The sequence below is a fragment of the Emys orbicularis genome, chromosome 1, assembly GCF_028017835.1.
Source record: "Emys orbicularis isolate rEmyOrb1 chromosome 1, rEmyOrb1.hap1, whole genome shotgun sequence".
NCBI lineage: Eukaryota > Metazoa > Chordata > Testudines > Emydidae > Emys > Emys orbicularis.
In genome coordinates this window covers 167,021,638-167,043,169 of record NC_088683.1, presented here as the reverse complement: position 1 = coordinate 167,043,169, position 21,532 = coordinate 167,021,638, and the positions used below count along the sequence as shown (strand labels likewise).

General features: G+C 41.2%; 2 protein-coding genes across 3 annotated transcripts in view; one reads left to right on the top strand and one right to left on the bottom strand.

Moving 5' to 3' along the window:
• The window catches only part of CMSS1 (cms1 ribosomal small subunit homolog), a 366,127-nt gene that overhangs the window by 110,361 nt on the left and 234,234 nt on the right, over positions 1-21,532 (top strand). The window lies entirely within an intron of this gene.
• FILIP1L (filamin A interacting protein 1 like) overlaps positions 1-21,532 on the bottom strand; it is a 121,812-nt gene that overhangs the window by 96,055 nt on the left and 4,225 nt on the right. Inside the window, exons 2-4 of one of the 2 annotated variants that reach the window (XM_065420452.1) lie at positions 19,315-19,588; positions 15,983-16,156; positions 1,617-1,795 (exon numbers count right to left, since the gene is read on the bottom strand). In XM_065420452.1, coding sequence (XP_065276524.1) covers positions 1,617-1,795; positions 15,983-16,156; positions 19,315-19,588 — 627 coding nt within the window. Of the gene's footprint in view, positions 1-1,616; positions 1,796-15,982; positions 16,157-19,314; positions 19,589-21,532 lie in introns of those variants that run through there. The other variant, XM_065420446.1, reaches the window with a different exon arrangement.

The window sequence follows — 21,532 nt, the reverse complement described above, 5'->3', positions numbered from 1 at the left end:
CATTTTGGACTGTGCTCAACATGTGACATCACACTCCTTTAGGGTTTTCCACATAAAATGAGTTCTCCAAAGAAAACACAGAAATTGGGATTTAATCTGAAATCTAGTATTACATTCTCTAAGGTTTTATTAGTCACCTCAATAATTCCCTCCTCCTCCCTTGACAGATATTACTAAATGCTGCAGATAGTAGTAGTAAACCTTTTACAGTCTTTTTATTATTATTATATTATTTATTATTCCTAAAGGTTCTTAATCCTACATTTATCCCTCCCCCCCCCCCTTTTTTTTTTTTAACAAGGATTGTGGAGTTTAGCTTTCTTTCTGTGCACACTCCCACTGATTTGGGTATAGCTGATGACAGTTTGTTTAATTTAGTATCTTGGTTTATTGTGCCCAGGCCCTTGGAAGTTAATTTCTCTTGCTTTTTGAGAGAGGTGTGCGTGTTTGGGAAGAAGGGTGTAGACCAAAACATTGTCTGTTTTGTGTTTTGGCTCCTGATATATCAACATTTTACAATATGTTGGTTGGAGAGAAAGCCCACTGTGTGTCTCCTGGGGACCCTGTTCTTTCTTCTTTGCCTCCTGTTTCTGTGTCCCTCTACATCTGTTTATATTTATCTATGAATAAGATAATTTTTCTCCTGTTATGTGTATAGCGTTTATTTGTAATCGCAGTCCATACATATGGCTTTGTCCTTGGTAGATAGCCTGGATGCTGTCTGTGATAGACCTGAATGAGAGAGGTGCAGCAGCAGGAAGGGTGAAAGTAGTGAACAGTGCCAAAATACATGAAACATGATGTTATACAGGCGAAGCAGAGGAAGAATTATCTATGCATCATGTGAGTTTAGAATAGGCTTGACGTTCTCACACCCAAACATTTCCATCTGGAAGCTGTTCCTAAGCAAACGGAAATAGAGACGATATTCTCATATCTTCTGGAGTAGCTGTCCAGGGAATAGGATACGTTCCTCAATTATTTTTTCCTGTACCTTTTGGGGATATGTTTGGGTTAATTGCTGTTTCAAAGAGGCGGGACATTTTAAAAGTTATTTTTTAAAGACAGTAAATGACATCAAACTCTTTTGATCCTTCCTTTGTGAGAGTCAGTGCAAAATCTTCATACTGTGCTTATGCAAGATGTTTGTGGCAATTCAGGGTTGCATTTTAGAAAGAAAGTTTTGTTTTGATACCATTGCAGGTCTGAAAGTGCTTAAGGGCTTTCTCCTAATTTTCAAAGCTCTTAATAATTTTCTCTCTGCCTTTTTCAACCCTGTCTCTGTTCCTTTCAGTCTGTCTATATCTCTTCTGGATACTTACTTTGTCTCCTTCCCCCACTCCAGACTGCATGCCTGCTTTCGTACTGTCCTGACACTGACCTCCTTCAAAAACTTTGAAAGATGCACCAGTTCTATGCTGCATTTAGCTTATAATGTGCTCACACTTTTCTGTGATTTGCAGTATAATGTCCTTGTTATATTAAACTGTAAATTGCTTGGGATGAGGATCTGTTAACTTATTGGCACACTTCACCGGCTGTAGAAAGTAGAAAGCTACTCAGAAGTCATTTTCGAATTAAGTAACATTTTGTTAACAAATGTAAGGCAACCTTACCTTTCTCGTTCTTGTTCCAGTAAATCTGTAAATTCATCACTTTTTTCCATATACTCTGTATGCTTCCTCTTCTCATCCTCTAGCTCGTACAGAGTCTGTCTGTGTGATTTTTCTGCCATTAAAAGCTGCTCCAGCATTCGTTTGTGAGTTTCTTTCTGTTTCTCAACAAGTTTGTCAAGCTGCAAAAGAAACAAAAACTCTTGCAGTGCTGTAAAATTCTTACTTGCTTCAGTATTTATTTGTTCACCCCAAATTATGCTAAATTCTTTCTTAGTCATCAATATAATCTTTAGAGAGACATTTTTAAGTACTACAGGCCCAAAGTTTAACCTAATATAAAATAGAATTTATAACCTGATGGCCAAAATCTTTGGAATCTACTTGGAAAGCATTATTTAACTCCCCTTCATTGTTGAGAAATTTTAAAATAAATTAAGGTTTTATTCTGTGAGACTCTCAACTACGTTGTGTTCGACAACTAGCTCCTTAGCAGCTATTAACATTTACAGTTCCCAGAGCTGTGCTCATATCGTCGATAATTCGGCGGAGAAACAGATGTCTTGGCATAAGGTGCTCTCTGCTTTAGGTAGGAGCTGGTTTTTTTTTTTTGTTAAGCAAAAATAGCCATCTTAATTTCAGCTCCATTTTAAATATTACTAAGCACCAAGACAGTGTTTTACATTGAACCCTTTACAAACAATAACTAATTATTTTTCACAACATCCTTGTGAGGTAGGTGCATATATCAAAAAGTGACTTCTGTCATGGTCCTCTAGCAAATGTATGGTAAAGCCAGGATTGGAACTCTGTTTCTGGCTCTATCCTATGTTCAGTCCACTTAGCTGCACTTCCTCCTGTGTGTGGGATGTACAAAATTTGGTGTTTATCTTACAAAAAATGACAAAACTGATGGAAGAACCGCTAATTTTAAACAACGAGGAGTTATTTTCATTATGTGACAGGATTGTTTGAAAGAAAAGCGTATGCTTTTTAGAAATATAAGTCTACATTTTCACAAGTAATTAGTGATTTGGCTTGCATCAATCTGTAAGTGCCCAACTTGAGACACCTTAAATGGGCATGACTTCCAGAGGGTAGGCATGCAGCACTTTCTGTAAATCAGGCCCCTTTTAAAGGTGTCTTATTCTTAAACCTCAATAGTCACTTTTTTAAAATTTAGGCCACATATTTTAATTTTCCTAAACAGCTTAAAAAATTTATTTTGCCATTGGCATAACTAGAGTGTTACTTTATTAAGTGATACTTTATTAAGCTGAATGTTGTTTCTCAAAAATACCTGCGAATGCTTGATATCTTTTAAAATTCAGTTCCCCTAAAAATGTGCAGGAATATGTGTGCAAAACTGGGAATAAAGGGTTGGATTTTGCACTTATGAGCCATTGATCTTGTTAGTGATGGTATGAGGAGGGATTGCTCAGCAGCCAGAGAAACTAGGAGGAATTCTGAATCTTTGTCCCATTGTTACTTCACCTCCTTCTTCTCAGAAGGTTGTCATTGTTCTTGTGTTGATTCAATCATGTTAATTTCCTTTTTTTGGAAAGGTAAGTCTGTGGTATAAGGCTAGGGTCTTCTTTTAACCACATTCAGTTTTAGTAGGTCATGACTGATTTTTAGTATTTTACTCTATTAACAGGGAAAAAATTCAGAAATCGTCAATGTTGGTAAAGCAAGCCCAGTTCTAGCTTTCAGTTGCTTCATCTTTCTGCATCTTTTCCCCATAAGGCACTCCATGGGCCCATAGAAATGCTGGAGGCCTCAGATTCTCCAGGCCACCACTCATTACAAAGAATTTAATACCAAAGAGCATTATGGGTCATCGTCAGTTCATGCTCATTCAAGGTTCTCCCAAGATGAGAGATGATGGAAAATGTAACGACTATACCTCTGCCCTTCTGTCTAGAGTGTAACATGAGCTCCTTGGATGAGCGAACGTTCTTTGTTCTTCCCCTGTGGGTCCCAGTATCTTCCCTAGTACCTGATCCAGATTCTTTGTAAGCTTTCTGCAGTTTTTTTGATCTGTTTATGGTTTATTTAAGATAGATCTAGTAGGCTGTCTTTCCTCCTCTTTAATTGTTGTTGACTTATTTGGTGATGCTGACAGTGACAAAATCAGAAGCATTTATTTATTAATATAGCATTTGTGTATTTGCTGAGCCAAGCAATAGCGTTCTTAGTGGCCAAGTGGAGCTCCCGGAGCCCACCATTGATTTTGGTTAGTGGACACTCCTTGACAATGTGTATCATTGTTTGATCTGCAAGGCAGCTGCAGCTTGTTTCGAAGACCCCAACGGTGCTGATTGGCTGCACAGAGGCCTTACTCCATCCGGAATCGGTTCAGAAAGGGCCACTGATGACATGACAGGTCGAAGCCAGGTGGGCGAGCAGTAGGGTCGGTGATGAGGAACTGATTGGTGGTTGGTGTTAAAGCACCAGTCTTCCTGCCACAGGGACTCCGCTGTCATGTCCTAGCTTGGCAGCCTCAACCACAGTGGGTGTCATGATGAAAGATGTGTGGCTTCTGGGCTAAAAGGGTCATTGAACAAGGGCAATCGTGGGTTGGCACGTACCTTCTCAAGCAGCTTGCCAGCTGCAGTCTCCCCCTGATGTAAGGGGGAGCAATGTGGCTCAGAACTGGAAGCCACGGAAGATGAGTCAGTCAGAGAGTTCCTGTGATGATACGCATTGTTGAGCCAAGTTGCACATCAACAAGTTTGGGATGTACCAACCCACTCCTTACTGATGCACAGTACTCTGCTATTGAGTACGAGATGGCAAGGACTGAGGTCCTTAGGGTTGGAGCATCCGCTCCCCAAAAAGAGCCTGCTAATTTGCTGAGAAGGTTGTTGCATGACTTGACCTTTGCTTAGGTGGCTATTGTATGTCAGTGTTCGGTTGAGGGTCACACCCTCGATATGCTGGGTATGCTTCAGCCTCTGGCCATTCATTATGATGTTTAGTTCTCTTTTAGCATTGGCATGGTGGAGGTGGAATGTTCTAGGGACAGTCTTGTAGTAGTCGACCAGCGTTGTAGCATTTTCACTCAGAGTCTTCTCCAGCTCGGAGAAAGTCTGAGCCTGTAGCCTGCAGCAAATGTCTGCATCAATGAACTTCCATGACTGGGTGGATGATAGATCATTGATGTATAGCTGGAACATGACTGGGGCTAAAACAGACCACTGTGATAACCCATTCATCTGTTTTTTCCAAGCACTTGTTTTCTCACCCGCATATACTCTGGACCGTCTGTCTCGGAGTAGCAGTTCGATGGCATCAGTAACCCATGGAGGGAGGACTCTTGATATTTTAACAAGTAAACCCGTGTGCCACACCATGTGGTATGTTGCAGTGAGGTCAAGGAAAATAGTGCCTGTTTTCAAGGTTTCTTTGAAAACTGTTTTGCATGAATGTGGTTAGGGAAGTACTTGGTCACATGTGCTTCGACCTTGTCGAAAGCCTGCTTGCTTGACATTCAAGGTGTTTTGTACCTCTGGTTGTGTTTGCTGTAAAATTAGATGCTCTAGAACCTTGAGCCACATAGAAAGCAGCACGTAGAGTGATGCCTGGTTTTTACTAGGTGGTGGTTTTGGGAGGCCAATGACTTTTGAGATGCGCCAGGTTTTCGTCCGTCTTTCTTCATTGGTGACCCTTGTGAAGAATTGAGCCAGCCAAGAGCAGGCCAAGATTTTTCAGGAACTCTGGAAGGATGTTGTCATAGCCAGCAGCAGTGCCAGACTTGATGTTATCTAGCATTCTGTCCAATTCTGGAACTGTGAATGGTTCAGGGCAAGCTCTGGATTTGTGTTGCCTTTGGAATACCCTCCACTCGCTCTGGACTCGAATCTTCACTTCTTTTTCCAAGGGTGTCTTTCCCATGTGAAACAGGTGCCTGGCTACTTGGTTAGCACTCACAGATGATCAGCTTGGTGTCAGTGGTTGCTGGGCAACTCCAAGGCAACGAAGTAAACTCCAGTATTTATGGCTGGAATGAGTAAAGTCCAGGTTCTTCGTTTTTTTCTCTCATCCAGCTTGGTGAGCACAGCTCAAAACTTCGATTAAGTGATCGTCCATGTCCGGGTGACCAGGTGACTCTCACTGCTTGAGTAGAGCAGCACACGGCTCTTCAAGGCAGGGGATGTACACAGGGCAATACCCGTGTGGAATGGCTCTGGTGGCTGCTTTGTAGCTCGCTCTACGGAAATGCCTGTAAGCCCGCTCTATCAGGATGTGGTGGGGTGGTATTGTTACAGTACTCTGTCCCAGTGCCTGGCTGTATTTCTCCCAGGTGGCTTTGTGCAGGTTTCATTGGTGCTTCTTTGTGCTTGTGATGATTGGTAGCTGTATGATGGCTATTGAAGTCTCCAACATAAACAGCTGTAAGCTTGGAAGGATCTGTTGACCCCAACTAATGCTAGGAGGCTCATAGATGTTTGCTATCTGAATTGTGCCGATCTTGATGACATCGCAGTATTCAGAGGATGACAGATGGACCATATCTGCAATGGTAGCCCAAACATATGTGGCAATCTGAAGCATTGGCAGGACTGTGAACTTCAAGTTGATGACATTCCAAACAGAAAAGATTGTTTTTCATATGGGTTTCTTCATATGTGTCTTCTTCCTTCTTATTTTGGAAATATCCCTTCCTGTCTTTTTTCGGCACTCTTTATTGGTTGAGGAAAAGTTCTCTGTGTAGCCATCGTGTACGTAAATTCAAGTTCCATTTCAATCATAACTAAGAATGAGAATAAGTCATCCAGTTCCATAAATGTCAGTTTCAGCTCTTCTCTGAAGTGGCAAAAGACCTTGATTATTACAGTGGCTTGGATTTGTGCCTGATTAAGGGAAACATAAAATGGAACAGCTCCTCCCCAGCCTGCATCATTCAGTCAGGATTGGAAGTCCTTTGACCAAGAAAGTCTTGACTTGCTGGGCTGAAAGAGAGTCTCTCTGAGTTCTTATTTGAAACCTAGTTGTCCCAGTAACCAAGACTTCATCTTGCAGCACATTTGGCTGGATTCTGCCATGAATTCCAAGGACTGAAGTGAGTTGGATTGAAAGATCAGCCTACAGCCCTTATTTTGTCCTCTTTCCTATTTACTGTGGCACTTTTTCTGATCTGTAGTGACACTCTTCTTTGTATGTAGCTTATTATCTGTGATTTGTATGGTACTTTGGAGCTAGATGGCAAGCATGGTAACATTGGTTTTTTTTAACTTGGGGTTGATGGTTCCAAGCAGGCTGTTAGGATGTTCTTGAGATCTCCCTCTTACACAAAAATGTATAGGAGGAGTATAAAGTACACAACTCTCTTATCCAAGTATTTACTTTCTAAATAATTTAGTTAGAGAAGAGTTGTAAATAAAAAGAATTCTCAGTCCCTTTATATGTGGGGTGGGTTCTGAGTTACTACAGAGAATTCTTTCCCATGTGTCTGGCTGGTGGGTCTTGCTCACATGCTCAGTGTCTAACTGTTCTCCATATTTGAGATCGGGAAGGAAATTTCCCCCAGGTCTGATCGGCAGAAGCCCCGGCGGTTTTATGTCTCCCTCTGTAGCATAGGGCACGGGTCACTTGCTGGTTTGAACTAGAGTAAAATGGTAGAGTCTCTGTAACTTGAAGTCTTTAAATCAAGACTGGAGGGCTTTTGTAACTCAGCCAGAAGTTATGGGTCTATTGAAGGAATGGGGGATGAGGTTCTGTGGCCTGCAATGTGCAGGAGATCAGAGTAGACGATCATGATGTTCCCTTTGGGCCTTAAGGTCTATATATGTCAGAGAGAGCATGGGGACAGTCTGCTATGGCCCTCTTGTTCATTAGTCAGGATATAAGACTGTTTTAGTGCTAAACTTCATCCAAAACCCATAAAAATACTCTCTTCCTGGATTAGTTTGCCCAGCCATAGTGGATGGGTGGTAGATTGCCCCAGTCAGCATGGTTTCTTCTTTGTGGAATAATTCAACTTAATCAGAAAACTCCCCAACCTCTGGGGTCCAACCCATTCCTGTGTATCTACTGTGCACAGTCCAATCTTCTCAGTGCTCTCTTCTGCTTCGCAAACAGCTACAGTTATAGCCCTTCCCCAAAACACATGTGCAAAAGGATAGCAAGACTGAGCTGAAGTTAACCCCTTGTTCACTGGGGAGCAAGTAGAGCTGGTGAGGGAAAAGAAGAAAGTTCAATTATTTTTAAACCTCCCCCTTTTAAATAAAAAGATAGGAATTCCAAAAACTGAAATATTTTGACCAGCTCTATTGTTGGTCAAAAAACAGAGGGAAATTTTTCGGAACATTGATTTGAAATATTTCCCAATTTTTTTAGATATTTTAATATTTCAAAATTTGTAAAAATTGTAAAATTCTAACCAGCTCTAGAAGCAAGTGTTCTACGTCCCATTACACAGTGTCTGCATCAGACTGGTAAAACTTTGCTCCACACATTGTTAACGTTCATGCAGTCTCCTGCTCTCAGATGAGGTGGCTTTCAGGCAGATAATCTAAAAGTTGACTATAAATAAGCATGGAGGAGACCCTCACTTTGGCTCAGCTGACAATTCAGTGGACTTGCTGAGCATGCTTCAGTAAGTGGTGAGTTTCTCCTGATGACGTTAGTGGAGTCACAGTCAATGATATAAGGGAATGCAGGAAAATAGGCCATGATAGGAGGTGTGAGGCTTGAGATTTTTGGGGGGTTTGTATCTGTGGGGACAGGGAGGAAGGAAGCCAAAAACTGAGAGAGCCATATGGCCATTGCTTCAAAAATGTGTATGTGACTCCAACAGGATGGAAATTGCTATCTTAGAAAACGTAATGAAACTTCTTGGCTTACATTTCATTAAAGCCAAACATAAAGGAATGACTGGTTTCCCAGCATATAAATGACTGTTGGAGGTGCATGCCCAGCGTAGTCAATCAGATATAAATAAATGGTATTAACAAACCGAAAATATTCCTGTTTTGTGATTCTTGGTGTGAAGGACATGGGAGCTCCCCATAGTATTTTATGAATATTATATGTTCTATCTGTTTGGAGTTCCATTGTGGTGTTTGCTGTAATTATAGGAGGTTTATTAAAGCAGTGATTACTTGTATGTATGCAGGGAAGTGGGGGGAAAAATTCACATTGTTCCATTCATTGATACTTAATGGACAATGCAGATGTCATTCACTTGGAAGTTTTGCCTCTGGCCTTACTGAGAGCTGTAACCTGGCGGGAGAGGGGGCAGCGGCAGGCAGGAAACTAGAACAAAGAATTTGGTGTGGATAAAGGGACAGTTCCTGTAGAAGAGGGGAGAGTGAGGCAAGGACTCTGGGGAGCAGACTGAACCTCAGTCCCCAGAAGGTGAGGATGATAACTAGGCTTGCCTAAGCCTCTAGATAGGACAGATAGATGTATAGACTGTTTAGGAGTTTTTTTAACAGAATACTCTTGTGTTATGCTTTGATTGTACCTTTGTGTACAGAGTAAACAATACTCTGTTCTGAAAAGGCTGTTAGGGTCACTGTGTTCACAGCTTGTCACAGCTCCAGAAGGGAAGTTTTGTAGGTAGCTGAGCCCAGAGCTGCTGAGCAATCACGGTTGGTACACGGAGTGCTGCAGCCAGAGGACAAGGTCTCAGAGTGGGAGAATTGTGGAATTCTGTTCAGTGGAGCAGCCAGGAGTGGAAATTTGGGTGGGTCCGACTTTCAGGTGGACGGGCAATGACAGATTGTACTAGCTCAGCTACTCCCCCAATGTCACGCCCTCTCCCTATCCCTGGTGCCGCAGATGCAAGGCTTCACCTGCCAAGCGGGGCACATGCATGGGGCAGCTCAGAAGATGGGCAGGCAGAGCTGCTGGAGCGTAACTTTCTGAAGGGTGGGTGCACAGCTCCATCCTGGAGCTCAGGTGCCTCAGTGACGCTCTGGGCCGCTGTGGCAGTATTACACCCCGCTAAGATCAGGGTGGGCCTGGAAGCTAAGTGGGTGGGTGATGGCCACACCTCTGATTCCGCTTTGAAAGAGGTGTAGGCACAGGGCTTGTCACCTGGTGGAGTGCACTCTGAGACACTAAGGGAGGAAGGGTGAAAAGTAAAGATATCCCTAAACCATCATACTTGGTACCTACAACTCTAGGATTGGAAAGATGTGAACTGCGATCCCAGTAAAGACACTGGATGTCAGAATTCTAAATAGGCATGATTGCTCCCAAAACTCTCTGGCCAAATGTTGCATCTGCAAAAAATAGGCTCTATATACAGTCTCTTACTAAAGACCCAGAGAGTGCTAACAAGCAGCCCTGTAAATGTCCACTAAAAATCTAATTACAAAATCTTAATTAAATGATCTGTTTTCCTGTAATTTGTTCTTGCTAGCTGTGTGTTTTTGCTAGATCTAACACTTGGACATACTGTGCAATACAATGGAAAATGTGAGAGGCTAGTTCTTGCGTAACGATGAATAGTTTCACAAGCTAGACGGTCACAAGAATTTAATCATTTAGAAACATTTTACCACCCACTGGTATCTAAAATCAAAACAGAATAGCATGCCTCATAGCTTTTGTGCTGGAGCTGGATTCTTAAACTTTTTCTCTAGGCTGTTTTGTGTGTAGTGGCACTATGCCAGTATAAAATTTGAGAGAGTTGCTTTTCTTTATATAAATCCAATGTTCAGAGAATGAATAAATTAATTAATAATGCCACTGTTAGAGTATGTGTGTGTGAATAATCTTTGGTTTAAGATTATATATGATAAAGCACTGTGCAGAGAGAGATTTGGGTCTTTCTGAATACATATTGGCATTTTTTCCCTCCCTTTCAACAGTTTGAGCCAAATATTTATTTAGACAACATATACTTGTCCCAGCTACCAAGTTTCCAGCATTGATGTTACTTTTTGCCCCCATGACTGTAATCCATGGGCACTGCCTGCCTTCTCCTATGGGCATTTGAAATTTGTGGCCAAAATTTGCAAGATGATAGAGATGCCATTGACTGTGCTCTGTTTAATAGGTGATAAGAGTGCATCCGTCTCTCAACTGATTGGCATTGGACTTGAACAGATGGATTAAAACTTGATTGGGGCTAGCTCCCCCCCCCCCCCCAGGAGGCATGATGGACAAATCTCAGTTTAGGACCCTTCGGAGTCTGACCAGAGAGGAAGGTGATGGCAAATTTCTGAGCTTCAGCTGATCTACAGCTAATTTACCAGTGGCCATAGAGAGTTCTAAATCTGAAGTGGCTTGTTAATGATAGGGATATTAAAATAGAAAAAGAGAGGAGACTGTTAATCCTCCTATCCCCGTCTTTAAAAAAAAAATATTCCAAGTTGGGGAAAGGGCTTCCATCATGCAGTTGCCTCCAGTATGTTTGGTGCATTTCCTCTCATCTATCAGACAAGTTGCAACCAATCTGAAGTCAGGTTTATCCATGGCCAGTCTCTTGCCCTACAGCAGGCAAGATAGACAGACATGGCAAGCAAATGAATCACATGTGACAGGCGTTATTCACATTTCTTAAAGCACTACTGGAAGGCACTCAGATACTACGGTGATGAGGGTAGTACAAAAAACTAGTATAGAATAGAATAGAGTTATCCCCAAATTGTTCTCTTGCCTCTCAGAGGCAGCTGCAGTTGATACAGTCTCTTCAAGGTGTCACACCGCGCCCCCCCCCCCCAAGCCTTTAAGGCTTCAGAGCCCTAATAGAGCAGAAGAAAAAAGATGGCTCTCTGAGGGAAGGAGGACAGAAAAATACAACTCCTGTGTGAGCGTGTTCTGTGTAGAGTCCCCCTCCCTGCCGTCCTGTTGCAGTGATAGCAAGGTTAAATGGGATCAGGCTTGCTACTACCAGAGATAGAAGGGGAATGTACCATCCAGTAAAACCTAGCAAATTCAGACTCATAGGGGGAGTCCTGGGATAGGCAACACCCAGCCACTCCCTGTCCTAAGTTGATTTATCTGGAGAGGGCTTCCACCCAAGGTCAGAGACTGGATCAGCCAATTGTTCATGGCCTCCCTACTGTCCCCAGTAGGGTATTTCTTCTCTCTCCCTAACCCAAGAATCTCCCAAAGGAGACCCTCTTTCTGCATATTCTCAAGCCACCACCTCAGTAATCGCGCGGGACTTTTCTTCTGGCTGTGAGCCAAAATATCCACCTGCTCACTTTTTATCTCATATTGGGAGTCTCTGGAGGAAGGAAAATTGGACCTGTACTCTGAGCCTTCAGATCTCTTCTGAGAATCCTGGAGTCTCTGTGGAGGAATGGGTTTAGTTATTCTCCCATCCCACTAAAACCCTGAAGATTTCTCCAATAGAGTCTAATGCCCAAGAGGATGAAGCTTGTTTGCCCATCTTTCTGTAGGGAGAATCATCGGACCAGGCTCTTCCTTGTTCATGGTAGGTTGCTAGGCCCCTGGTTCCCTTCCTTCTTGCCCCAAGAACCTGCAAAGAATCTTGTGACTGAATCATGCCTTTCATGATCTGTGACTGGCCCACACGAATGTGGGCTCAGCAGTAGCATCTCATTCCAAACCCTCAGACCGGTTCCTGGAGTCTATCATTTCCTTCTGTGATCATCTTGATCATAAAGTGGATAATATAGTCAGGAAAACCTGCCAGCTAGCAGACTGTAACCACTTCCATCTGCAGCTTATACACCTCCAGGGTAGCTATTTCAAATGTAAGACAACATTCCTTGATCAATAGAAATCTTCCATGTGCCTTGCTGGGGTTTTTCAGCCTCATCAGCATTGACCTGAGGTCCATCCATCTTGAACTTACATCCTCAGTTCATGGGCTGTGTCTCACAGTTTTTCTAGATTCACCCTCTGGGGAACAGTCTCATCATAGCTTCATTTCCTTGCTCTCCTCTAACAGCCTGGACTCCATTCTGAAAGAGGTCTCCGAGAAGAGAACCTCTCTCCCTGACATGAGAGAATTGTTTGAGAAGTGCAACTCCAGCCCGGGCAAGTAACATTCCTTTTGTGAGCTGGAATTGAAGTCCGAACTCTTTTCTGGCCAATTCAAGACCAATAGGAATCCTTTCTGATTACTCCTATCCTGCCTCATCCACCTTTGTCTTCCCCCTCCCCCCGCAAAAACCATCTCCCTGTTCTTTCCTCCAATATTTACCTCAGCCCATCCTCACCAGCAAGCACATAGGAGTCTCTCACACCTATCCTCTATCCCACCTAAACATCACCCCCTCTCCTTTCATCCCAATGAAAATAAGCTACATCCCGTATATAAGCTACACCCCGTGTAAAAATTACAACATGTTCTTGATCATGGATCAGTGTTGTAGCGTGTCTGGTGAAGACGTGCTATGGCGACAGGAGAGCGCTCTCCCATCAGCATAATTACTCCACCTCAATGAGAGACGGAAGCTATGTCAGTGGGAGAGCATCTCCTGCTGACATAGCATGGTATAGATACGACATTAAGTTGATGTAACTTACGTTGCTCAGGTGGGTGGCTTTTTAACACCCCTGAGCAACGTAAGTTACATCGACTTGAGCGGTAGTCTAGACAAGCCCTAAGATGCTCTGAGATCAATCAGATTGCATGAGGATCCTCAAACTCTTCCTGGTTAAAAGGCCAAGTTCCCTGCCCCTACAGTGTCTCTTGGAATCTGTTCAAGGAGGGAGAAAGCAGTGTATTTTTCTTGCCCTTAGGGGTACTCTTCATCGGACTTAACATTTGAGTCAAGTCACAGTTTAACCTGAATTTGGGCATTCTGCCCTTAGCCCCTTGAAGGTGTTGATCCACATCATAAAACTGTGTCATAGTTGTCAAGATTGGGAGAAAACGCTCAAGAGAAGCCAGAACAGCAGGCATTTTGCAGGTCAGGGCTGAGGTACATTGCCAGAGCTACATGAGGAAGTTCATACAGCCCTTTTCCCCACAGTGTGGTTGTCCCTCACTTCTCATACATATGTACAAAAAGCAAACAAAAAACTAAATTTATCCCTAAAACGTAAAATAAATAAATAAAATGGAAAAAATGCTATGCCGTTTGTCAGTCCTTTGGTTTACTGAAATGTACGGCGTACCATGGATCTGTATCATATTTTTGCCATGCTTAGAATGTTTATCTCTGTTTTTGTAACTGCTAAGTCCAGTGATGTTAAAAAATCCTTTTGGTGCCATTAAGTGTTAGAAGGAAAAAACTGTGCCTAAACTTATGCAAAATAGCAGACTGCACTTAGCTTTTAAACTTCTTTTGACTGTTTTTCAAATCATTTCTATTCATACTCAAAGTATCTATGACATAATGCCACGGTGTTCTAAAATAAATTAACTTCGGCAATTTAACTTTCTGTTTTAGATTATAGCTAGAGATTTTAACCTTCGAGCTCCTGAAATGAGTCCTGACCTTTTGGCTGACATTATTTTCTGTGAAATGAACTCTGTATCCTGGGGTATGTTTCTGTTACAGAGCCTGGAAAACACTTGGTGGAAGAAGTCTTGTTCATTACTTTTTTTAATAACAGTAATCTATAATGAGCACTAAAATCATGTTTATCTGAATGAAAGTGGGGACATTCAAGAATTTATTTGGATTAACTGATATAAAGAGATTTTTTATGTAAGTGATATACACTGGGGGTCACAATTTAAATTCAGAGAAACATAGTTCAGAAAGGACGACTTCTGTTGCTTAATTATCAGTATTGCATTTTTGCCTTGATGAAGTTTGTAACCTTCAATAATTTTAATAAACGGTAAAAAGCCAGATCCTACAGTTCTTGTGCACCCATAACTTCCATTGGGAGCGTAGGACATGCAAGGACTCAGGGTTGAGCCCTTAGAACCAAATTCACACCTGGCACAAGCAGAGAAATTCCCATGAAGCTAATGGAGATGTGTCTGCTTGCACCAGATATGAATTTGGTCCTCCAGAAAGCAAACTGATGCATTAAACAACGTAGTTATTAGGCTAATTTTTAAAGGTCAATACTTACTACAACTTCCCTCCTCTCTCCCGGTGAAGTAAATAAGTATAGAATTATAGAATCATAGGACTGGAAAGGACCTTGAGAGGTCATCTAGTCCAGTCCCCTGCAGTCATGGCAGGACTAAGTATTATCTAGACCATTCCTGACAGGTGTTTGTCTAACCTGCTCTTAAAAATCTCCAGTGATGGAGATTCCACAACCTCCCCCTACACAATTTATTCCAGTGCTTAGCCACCCGTACAGATAGGAAGTTTTTCCTAATGTCCAACTTAAACCTACCTTGCTGCAATTTAAGGCCATTGCTTCTTGTCCTATCCTCAGAGGTTAAGAAGAACAATTCTTCTCCCTCCTCCTGGTAACAACCCTTTATGTACTTGAAAACTGTTATCATGTGCCCTCTCAGTCTTCTCTTTTTCAGAGTAAACAAACCCAGTTTTTTCCATCTTCCCTCGTAGGTCATGTTTTCTAGACCTTTAATCATTTTTGTTGCTCTTCTCTGGACTCTCGCCAGTTTGTCTACATCCTTCCTGAAATGTGGCTCCCAGAACTGGACACAATACTCCAGTTGAGGCCTAATCAGCGCGCAGTAGGGTGGAAGAATTACTTCTCGTGTCTTGCTTACAACACTCCTGGTAATACATCCCAGAATGATGTTCGCTTTTTTTGCAACAGCGTTACACTGTTGACTTGTATTTAGCTTGTGGTCCACTATGACCCCCAGATACCTTTCCGCAGTACTCCTTCCTAGGCAGTCATTTCTCATTTTGTATGTGTGCAACTGATTGTTCCTTCCGAAGTGAAATACTTTGCATTTGTCCTTATTGAATTTCATCCTATTTACTGCAGAACATTTCTCCAGTTTGTCCAGATCATTTTGAATTTTAATCCTGTCCTCCAAAGCACTTGCAACCCCTCCCAGCTTGGTATCATCCGCAAACTTTATAAGTGTACTCTGTATGCCATTATCTAAATCATTGATGAAGATATTGAATAGAATTGGACCTAGAATTGATCCCTGCGAGACCCCACTCGTTATGCCCTTCCAGCTGGAGGAGTATGTGGAAAACAAACCTTGTGGGCTAAATGCATTGACTGCAATGGAGTTTCACCTGCTGAATTTTGCCCAGAGAGATTAAATTACTTCTCCAGGGTAATGTACCGAATTGCTGTGGGAGCCAGAATTAGAATGTCTTGGGCTTTGCTCCATGCTAAATCAATTAGATCATGATGCCTTGTAATTTACACCAAAGTGTATTCTGTACTTTGGTCTACTACCTGGTAGTCCATATGGGATGTGCAGTCTGAGAGCAATATCCTTCTCCCACTGAAGTCAATGGGACTTCTGCTATTGACTTTGATGGCAATATGGTTAGTCCCTGTGTGTGTATATTGAATAATACTATGCATACCTCTCCCATAGGCTTTTCATATATATCCTCTTGCCATTGTGCAGCCTTGGTTTGAATAGCATCTCGCTGGAGCGCCTCTAATACCTTTTTGGGAGTAACAAAGCCATATTGTGCTTCAAGCAAAGCCAGGTCAATTTTTTCAGCCTTAAGAACTCCTATGACTTCATCTTGAGCCTGCAGAAACACAAAGAATTCCAGTGAACTAGTTTTATGTATTGGCATGCTCAATGAGAAGCTTCTACATTAACATTTGGCAATAGTTTTTAAAGTTCTTTAAATTATATGTTAAGTACCCTTGAGATAATTGGTAAAGTGAACACTTTAAATTTATAAGAGAAATATTGGTCTTTGTATTTCCAAAATCCTATGCTTCATTTTTTAAAAATATATATATAAATATGAGCTTTTTAGGTACACTTTCTCTGATACTCAATATTTTGTTAAAAGTAGATTATGTAACTCAGTTTTTGTATGAACACATACTTTTCATTGTACAAGAATTTAGAACAAAATGTCATTTCAGGTATTGGCATCTATTTTTAGATTTTCATGTAGTTTTTAATGTACTTTGGGAAGCCAAGAAGCTTAGCATTCTCTGTTCACACAGGGTACAAAGGCAGCTTTTGTTGTTTAAACTGACTCGGAGGTAGTCAGCTTCTATTGTTACACGTACATGTTTGTACATTGAAGCTAGTGAGGTACATGGTGCAGAGGATGTGACCTTTCACAACATGCATTCCAAAAGCATGCAATAATGGCAGCTCTTTAAAACAAGATTAATTGCCCTTAAAGCTGGCAGAAGTGTGTGTGTGTGTGAGAGAGAGAGAGAGAGAGATTATGTATAGGGGAGTGTGTGTGTGTGTGAAATACATAAGGCCAAGATTTTCAAAAGTAACTAATAATATTAGGGTCCTCAATCCTGGGTGCCCCCTCAAGGCACTTTAAAGGATGTTGAGTTACAGAAAGTGTAGAGCCCTGCTTTCTGAAAACCAGGCCTGTTTAAGATGTCTCAGGTTGCCCACCCAAAAATCTAGTCATTTTTTAAAATCTTGGCTGCATATGTGTACATTATACACTCTGTATACGTAATTCTATGTATTTTTCTTTATATATAGCATAATTGCCAACATTATCTTTAAGAGTAGAGTGTTAATTTGCTTACTTAGTAGTATGTTTGCATATGTTCTGGGGCAAAACAGCAGGCACGTGTACCTTTTATAAAGTTACTGTGTAACAAAGCCTATTGTGGAAATACATTGTTTGTATTTCTGGGGAGCCTATAGTATTTGATAGGTACCAAGATATAGGTATATAAAACAAATAAAAGTGAATACCATGCAATTTTTTAAAATAAGTTCCTACTCCTTCATGGTGACAAATGTTAAGAAGTTAGAGGGGGAGGAATGCCTGTTAATATTAACTCTGAAAATGTCAAAAGGAAACGCAGATAGTCTAATCACTTAAAATAATTCTATACTAGGGTTTCTAGAAAAAATTGGCAATGACCTTTTCAGGCTGTACACTCAATATTGCTAACTCTCACGACTTTATCATGAGTGTCATATGATTTGCTTTTATTAAAGCTCCAGCCTCTGGAGTCATGAGAGTCTCATGAAGTAACAGTTTAAAAAAAACAAAGTTTCTAACTCTCCTGGAGGTGGAGAAAAGCTGAAAAAGTGACGCAAGTAATCTCTTGGAAAATAGAAGGCAAATAAAAGACACAAGATTTATAATTTTTAAAAATCTAATTTTTAAGATAATCTCATGATTTGGGGGGATTGAATCATAATTTTGGAAGGGTTGGAGTTGGCAGTACTGTGTACTGGCAAATCAGAAATCCAAAAAATTGCATTCCTACTTTTTTTCTGCAAAAGTATTTTCTCTCTGACCTACAGGAACAACCTACAAATTATGCAATGGCCCCAGTATGTTCATATTTTTAATTTAAACCATTTAAATTTTAAATATACTGAGACGGTTGGACTCCTTTTTTTTTAACTAGACAGAGATGTATTTGCTTAGAACTGTGTTTTCAGAGAGTGTGTTTGGGAAATCTGGGTCTTGATCTAAATTTAGAGAGAAGGCAGGGAAACAGGTGATGACTCTGAAAAAGTTTAATACCACAGCGTTTTTCTTAACACACACATCACTCCCTGCTTTCATATGAAATAGCCCACCCTGTGTTTTGGGCCCAGTATTGGCGGAGGGGAGAAAGAGTTGCTAGGAATTTCCCTGTGGAAAGGGCCAAAATAACATATTCTACAATTAACAGTAGATTTGGGAGGGTGCGCATGTGTATCTATGTTCAACTGGTCACTTATATGTGTGAATGACCAGTTGAATAAACATACACGCAGAATATATGTAATATTAATGTGTGTCTACATATACATATATTAATAATAAAAGTACTCACATAGGTAATGTCCAGATGTTAAACTGTGAAACCGTGTGATAAATCCATTTATCATGCACCTTTGACCAGTTCACCTGACCTCTGCTCACAAACATTCCAAACTCATGAGCAGTTTCAAACAGCTGTCATTACTTTTATTAAATCACCTTGCTCACCTCCATTTTTCTGCGAATACAGACTTCCATTCTCACTCCCAAATTATATTTGCCCAGGGTGGGCAGCATTCAGCCCTGGGCCATTGAGAGCTTTTACATATAGAAAAAGTCACAATTTTGAAATCCACTATCTCATGGCCATGGTGGGAGCCAGCACTCATTCCTAGCCCTGTAAGGCCTGATATAATGGACCTTTTGAGCTATTGTAAACCTATTTTAAGACATTTTTAGGGGGGTTTATTGCTCCCTCTGAATCCTGTACAGTTGGACTCCAAGTAACTAATGCAGCTGGCTTTACAGGCGGTCACAAGAAATGGCCCCAATAAAAGTTTTTTTCTAATTTCTAAAACATTCCTAAAATAGTTATGTAACAAATATATTATATTCTGAATACATGATGGGATTGTGTGGTATTAAAGTTTTACCAGTTGTCCATAGGGATGAATTCACACGTAGTTGCACACTTTGAGAGTAATGGGACCATTGAGCCACTAAAACGTTACCATGATGACACCTACATATTTCAAATATGTTATATACTGGGATGAGTAGGGAAAGTCTAGTGTTTGTTTTGGGTTGGGATTTCTTGTCTGTGGTGTATGGATGTACTCTTTTTTTTATGTACTCTTAAATTTTGCATTTGTACACCTGCACCAATTATAATAGGTGTACTATCTAAAATGGGGGAGAGGGGGCATATATTTAGAGTAGATTATGCAATGAGCCTACAATCTGGAACATAAAACAAAAGAAGACTGCACCTGTAATTCACCCTCAAGCACACTAAGAAGAAATAGCAGGTCATCTCGAGAGAGGTCCTCTCCTTTCTTGGAATATCTTTTTTGTTTTTTCTCAGATTCGGGGCTTCTTTGGATGGTGCTGGTTTCTTTCTCCTTTTGTCTCCTTTTCATGTTTACTCTCCCAGCATAAGGAGTATCTTCCTTATGGTGGCCTCTTATCTTTTGCTGGCACTGTTTTGATTTGGTTGGACTTTCTGTGCTGTTACTTCTGGAGCGCATGTATATGTCCCTGGAGCTGGAAGGAGGGGGGAAAAAGTGAAATATTTTAACCATCATTGAACATAGAGAATTACCGGTGGTGGCATTCACCTAGAACAGAGGGTCCACAAAAGTCTGCGTATGCCACTTAAGTGGAACAGAAGTCCTATATTAATGGTGTAAATGGTTCATGAGCAGACTGACCAAATCTCCTGGTGTAAACGGGAATCTTCCTGACACAAGCAAAAAGCTTCCAACTCCTGATTTTTTAATGTTATATCCTGCAACAGCAATACTCCTTTTCCTGCTTGGTCCCAGCCATTCCAATCCCTTTCTCAGGTGCCTTACTGTGGGCCCTGAGGGAGAATTGGAGGGTTCAGTGCACTTCTTGCTCTCTGTGTGCATGCAGCTAGTCCCGCCCCCGGCAATAGCAAGCAGGCGCTCACACACGCTCACACGCGCTGGCCATTCGGGCTATCTCACTTGCGCTCTGCAGCAGACATGTGGTGTGGGGGTGGGGGGGGATGTTGACTGGTTGCAAAGTAGTGCTGGGTATCTCTGTGGCCATACTGCTCTTGCCAGAACTGTGACCACTGTGCACATTCAGCAGAGATGCGTTAAGGAGGCATGTGTCATGTGCCCCTGGCCCACCACTGATCTCTGAAATTAGTTTGAAATGTTGGTCAGTATTTCCCTAGGAGCTTGTGTGAACCTACTGCACTGGGATGAACTTTGCCCTGTGGATCTAAATGGATCTTAACTAGGGCATTGTGCCTTGCTGAAATACTGTCTGTCTGCATCACAGGAAACCCAAATTCCAGTGTGAAATATAGACTATGGGAATTTCACTTGAGATAGAAACGTTGCAGGTAGGGCAATTTGGATTAAGAGTGTTTTTACTGAGAAGAAATTTATAATGTACCATTCTCTGTCTGCTGCTATTGGATATCTTTATGGATTAAAGCTCTCTCCCTTTTTTGTAGTAAGCTTTTAGAGTTGCCAATCCTCCAGGATTGTCTGGAGTCTCCAGGAATTAAAGATTAATCTTTAATTAAAGATTATGTCATGTGATGAAACCTCCAGGAATACATCCAGCCAGAATGGGCAATCCTATTTTGAGATAAGGCACAGATGACAGTGCCTAGCCTAATGGAGCCCCAATCCTGACTAGGCCTTCTGAGTGCTATTATTTATATATCTATTACATCCTAAACATTGTTGTCAATAAATTAATACTCTTACAAACATTAAATAACTCAAGGAGCTCAATCTACTCAGCTTCTCAAAAAGAAGGTGGTTGGATGACTGTAACACAGTCTATAAATGCCTGTAGGGGGATCAGAAACATGATAATAGAGGTCCCTTCAATCTAGTAGGCAAAGGTATAATTGGGTCCAGTGGCCAGAAATTGAAGCTAGATAAATTCAGACTTGAAAAAAGGTGAAAATATTTAATAGTGAAGGTAATTAGCCACTGGAATAATTTACCAAGGGTTGGGGTGGATTCTCCATCACTGGAAAATTTTTAATCAATATTGGACATTTTTCTAAAAGATCTGCTCTAGTTCAATCACACCTATTGGATTTGAAATAGTAATTAATTCAGGGAAGTCCTATGGCCTGTGATATGCAGGAGGTCTGACTAGATGGTCACAGTGGTCCCTTCTGGCCAGAATCTGTGAATAAGAATACTCCAGCAGAGTTCCTCCTTTTGTCTGATCCTGAGTGGAAATCCTAATCCTAGATTTTTTCTTTTAATAAAGTCGGCTCCTATGATCATAACATAACAAATATAGTAGCATTTATGGTTTCACTGCAGGAGGAAGATTCAAAGAGTAGGAGAGGGGAGAGAGCTTTTATTTCAACATAAATATGGGTTGATTAGTTAAAAGTGACTAAGAACATTTTGGAAAGGTAAGTGGAGTTATGTATCGCTGGAAATTTTCTGTGGTGGTAAAGTCCCATTGTAATAGACACATAAT